At 39.1% G+C, this 5,089-nt stretch overlaps 1 protein-coding gene across 1 annotated transcript in view; it reads right to left on the bottom strand.

Moving 5' to 3' along the window:
- The window catches only part of LOC109234749, a 29,845-nt gene extending 25,148 nt beyond the window's left edge, over positions 1 to 4,697 (bottom strand). Inside the window, exon 1 of the mRNA XM_019400811.1 lies at positions 4,178 to 4,697. Coding sequence (XP_019256356.1) covers positions 4,178 to 4,697 — 520 coding nt within the window. The remainder of the gene's footprint in view (positions 1 to 4,177) is intronic.

Here is a 5,089-nt window from a genome sequence, read left to right as displayed (position 1 = left end):
AAGCAGAAAACTAGTCAATAAGAGCTTGCAAGGTTAAATTCTAATTGTTTAAGCAATTTCCTAAACCATAAATAACAAGTTTTCCTAATTTCCGACCCCGGGCCCACATACCCGGATTCCAATATTTTTTGAAGGAAGTTGTCCTCTATCACCTAAGGATCACAAATATGTTATTTCTAGTTCATTTCATGGGGAAATTAAAGGATTAAATCTTAGTTTTGACTAATCCCTAGGTCTAACTCTAATCTCTTGATTTTTACCTAATTTTAGTGTTAAATTCTACCTAATGTTTATGTATTTGAACTAAAAGTGGGTGGGAATTACTTACCTTGCAATGATATGTGGAAACTCTCTCTTTGAAACCCCCAAAATCGCCCAAGTTGTGTAGTGAGAAATGAGAGAAATGAGTTTGGGTTCGTATTAATGAACCCTTCTGCCCCCAGTGATTTCCGCTTCTGCGGAAGGAATCCCGCCTTCTGCGGAAGTGAGCCGCTTGTGCGGAAAAGGCCAAGGGGACTGGGTCGCTTCTGCGGTCTAAACCTCGCTTCTGCGAGGCCGCTTAAGCTGAAAGGCCACCGCTTCTGCGGTTCTGGGCCTGGGCGGATGGATCGTTTCTGCGGTCAGGGGTCCGCTCCTGCGCGGTTTCCCCTGGGCCTGGCCCCTTCCACTTCTGCGATAACAGACCGTTTTCTGCGGTCTCGCTTCTGCGGTCCAAGAGCCGCAGAAGCGGTTATGACAGAAGCAGCAGATGAGGTTTCTTCCTAAGTTTTCAACTTCACTCGAACCTCGACCATTTGACGCTCGGGGCTCCCGAGCCCCGCCCGAACATACCGACAAGTCTGAAATCACGAGGCGGACCTACTCGAACCCTCGAAACACTCAAAACAACGCTAAATCGAGGAATCAACCCCCAAAACCAAATGAATCAATTCATTGAACTTCAAGTTCTTAATTCTCCTTCAACGGGTCAAAACGCCCTTAAACTACTCGGATGGACACCCAATTTTACGGGTAGGTCCTAACTGATATTTGAACTTGTACCAAGTTTTCGAAATTGAAATCCGAACCCGATTACTATGAAAACAATGATTTCTTAGTTTATTTAAATCTTTTGAAACTTTACTTAAGCAATTTCACGAAAAAAATTCATTACTCGGGCTAGGGACCTCGGAATTCGATTCCGGGCATATGCCCAGGTCCCATATTTTCCCGCGGACCCTCAGAGTTTGCCAAATCACGATTCCGGGTCTGTTTCCCCAAATTGTTGACCGAAGTCAAACTTGGCCTTTTTTAAAGAACTTAAGAATTTTAATTAGTTGGTGCTCGTTTGGCTACGAATTGAGGGTTTGGGCCTATTCTTGATATCGGAAGTGCACTTCGGAGCGAGGTGAGTCTCCTTTCTAACCTCGTAAGAGGGAATTGTCCCCTTAGGATTAATGTTTGAGTGTTTGTTGCTAAATGCGGGGGCTACACACGAATTAGGTGACGAGAGCCCGTGCGTAGCTACTACTATGATAAATGTCCGGGTAGCTTAGGACCTACAACATGCCTATTAAATATATCTCTTATGTTAAACCGTTGTTATGAACACCTACCGTGTACTAGAGACTTAAAGGGGATAGGAGCATACTTGTATAGTTAATTAAGTTTGATTTAATATTCTTGACCATTTATGTGCCATGTGTGTGAACTTGATATTTCATCCTTATTTGTGGATCGGGCCGATCGCCTCGGTATGAATAGATGCATCTATAGGCGCGCCGTCGACCCTCAGCAAGTGCACAGTTTATTTCTATTGGATCGGGCTATCGCCTCGGTATTATGTGCACATGTTAATTGTGGAAAAGCCTATACATGCTTTATTTTGCCATTATCTTATATGATAAATTATAAACTTGATGTTGTAAAGTTCTTGACTTATACACTTGCCATAAACTGTTGATACTTGTAAATTCCATGATTTGAATACATCATACTTATATATATATATATATATATATATATTAATTGACCTTAGTAAGTATCAAGTCGACCTCTCGTCTCTACTTCTTAGAGATTAGACGGGATACTTACTGGGTACATATTGTTTATGTACTCATGCTACACTTCCGTACTGAAATGTACAGGATTTGAGGCAGGTGGATCCGGACATCACTCTGGTGCATATCAGTGAGCGCATCTGGGACTTCTACGGTGAGCTACAGTCCCTTCTTTCCGATCCGCAGCCGAAGAACTCTTCCTTGTATTTTTTTTGTTGTTGTTTGTCTACCCTGATTCAGACAGTAGGATAGGGTATTATTCATTGTGTGTATATTCTACTAGTTGCCCGTAGCTTGTGACACCAGGTTCTGGCACACACAGTAGTAGACGTTATTTTGGGTTGTATAACTGTCTTTACATTTTATTGATCTTTATTGGTTTATGACTTTAATTGGGGGAAAAATCTATTATAATGGTTTTTGGTAAGGGTAAAATGAGAATTTAATTATACTTCCGCGTTGGCTGGCCTGACAAATGGTGTCGGGCGCCATCATGACCTATTTTGGAAAATGGGTCGTGACAAGTATCTCAAAGAGAAAATACATAAAAATGCCCTTTCAGAAACAATAAATAATTTTCAATCTCATAACGCTTTTCTTGTAGTAAAATATAATTAACAATTCAGTAATAAGCTCGGTAAGCATTGTATAATATTAGTATTCACATTTTGGGAGGTTTAAATGAACGGATCATGTAATCAGTATAACTGTGGACTTCTTTGCAAGAAGTCATATGTAACGGTAGTCCCTACTCGAGAGAAATCGGTAACGGTATGCTAGTTCTACCTTCCCACTAGCGAGGGCTATAACGGTAATCGATAAATACAAGGTGCACCAGGTCTAACGAACCCGCCGTTAGCTACGGGATCCTTCAATGTCTACTCCCATTTATACTTGTCTCTGTAATCCGTGTACACTCGTAGAAAATATTTTAAAACAATATAGGGCATTTCGGTTCTTATCAAATCATATAATTTCTTTTCAATTAACGGTACAACAGATCTAGTGACAACGAAAATATTTAAAACCACGGTATTCATCTCAAATAACTATTTCGATATCATATCGAGTAAAAGACACGTCCCACATGTAACTTAAAATAATCGGTAACATATTCATATTAAAAATCATGTGTAAATCATGCAAGTTATGAAAACACAAATTGCAGTAAGATTACTACTCACAGTACTCGTGCCGAAATACCAACTGCTTCACCTCAAGCAACTCGTACAAATTCCTCCAATCAATCTATAATTTCATAACATCGATCTCATGTTAATTGCCTCATTTAGGCTAAATCCATCACTAATTTAGAATACCAATCATCGGGGTTCATGTTTGAGTCTTAGTTTGTGGATTTATATTTAATCATAGAACTAGTCCATATTTCTATCAATTTCAAACTATTTAGTATAATTTATTCCTCTAAAATTAGACCTAGCAGTGCTTAAACCAAACCTTTATAGCCTCATTATCTCAATAGTAATTGTATATTTCTTTATATATAAGAGAAAGTTGATATTGAATTCTTTTGTACTACATAAAATTGCATAGATGCGGTAAAATAATTTAACAGATGAGAAGAAGAAGGTTAACCTCTTGAGTCGAAGGAGAACCTTAATACTTTCAATTTCAACTCCCAGTTCTTCTTAAGGCCTTTGCCCAAAGCTTTCTTCTTCTTCTTCTTCTTCTTCTTCTTCTTCTTCTTCTTCTTCTTCTTCTTCTTCTTCTTCTTCTTCTTCTTCTTCTCTTTTCCCCCTTTTGTTTTTTTTCTCTGAAACTCGCTGCTTCTGTTCTCTTTTGCGCAGCTTGCTGTTTCCCCCCTTTTTATTTTTCTAAGGTTTTCCAGAGAATGGGCTTCGTGCCCCTTTAAAATCCTTATTCTTCTCTTCTGTTTTTTTTCTTTTTGTCGTGACATGGGCTAAGCCCACTTGTATCCTATCTCCTTTTTTGCTTTGTTTATTTTGTTCATTATTTGCTTGTTTGTTTTCTTTTTTTTGTAGTTACTTTCTTATAGTTATTATTATTATTATAATTATTATGACCAATACACCCTTATTTAAAAAAAACAAAAATATAGGGTATTACATCCTCCCACCTTATGAAATTCGGTCCCCGAATTTAACTTAAGTACATACCTGTAGACTGAAACAAATGGGGATACTTCGCTTGCATATCTTTTTGTAGTTCCCAAGTAGCTTCTTCGACTGTATGATTTCTCCATAAGACTTTCACGAACATGATTTCTTTTGACCGTAGTTTTCTTATTTGTCTATCAACAATAGCCATTGGCTCCTCCTCGTAAGACAACCTCTCATCAAGCTGTGTAGTTGGTGCTTCAAGCACCTGGGATGAGTCTGATATACATTTTCTTAGCATTGAGACATGAAACACTGGATGAATAAAGGACAACTCAGGAGAAAGTGCCAAACGATAAGCTACAACTCCCACTCGGTCTAATATCTCATACGGTCCTATAAACCTGGGGCTCAACTTGCCTCTTTTCCCAAACTGCATCACACCTTTCATAGGGGAGACTCGTAGGAACATTTTGTCCCCAATTGTGAACACTAAATCTCTTCTTCTCTTATCGGCATAAGACTTTTGTCTACTTTGAGCTGTAAGCAATATCTGTTTGATCAACTGGACCTTGTCCATAGCTTCTTGTACTAGGTCGGGTCCCAATAAATTAGTCTCACCAGCTTCAAACCATCCGATACGAGAACGGCATCTTCTACCATACAATGCTTCGTATGGTGCCATTTGAATACTGGACTGGAAGCTATTGTTGTAAGCAAATTCAGATAAAGGTAGATAAGCATCCCAACTACCTTTAGGGTTTATGCCCATTGCCGATCATGTGGTCAGTTTCCCCGCTTTCGATTCCGACCAAGATTGACTTATTATTCCTCCTCGTCCATTAGTTCAGTTCCTTAGTTCAATCAGTCCCTTCCTCAAAACCTATTTCCGCAAGTGCCACTGCTCTTATTCCACAATATGGGATTGAGAATGACATTAAAATTGAACAACTGTGTTGTGACAACTCTTCA

The sequence above is a fragment of the Nicotiana attenuata genome, chromosome 11, assembly GCF_001879085.1.
Source record: "Nicotiana attenuata strain UT chromosome 11, NIATTr2, whole genome shotgun sequence".
NCBI lineage: Eukaryota > Viridiplantae > Streptophyta > Magnoliopsida > Solanales > Solanaceae > Nicotiana > Nicotiana attenuata.
The sequence above is the reverse complement of the archived record's forward strand: the minus strand, read 5'-3'. Positions and strand labels throughout refer to the sequence as shown.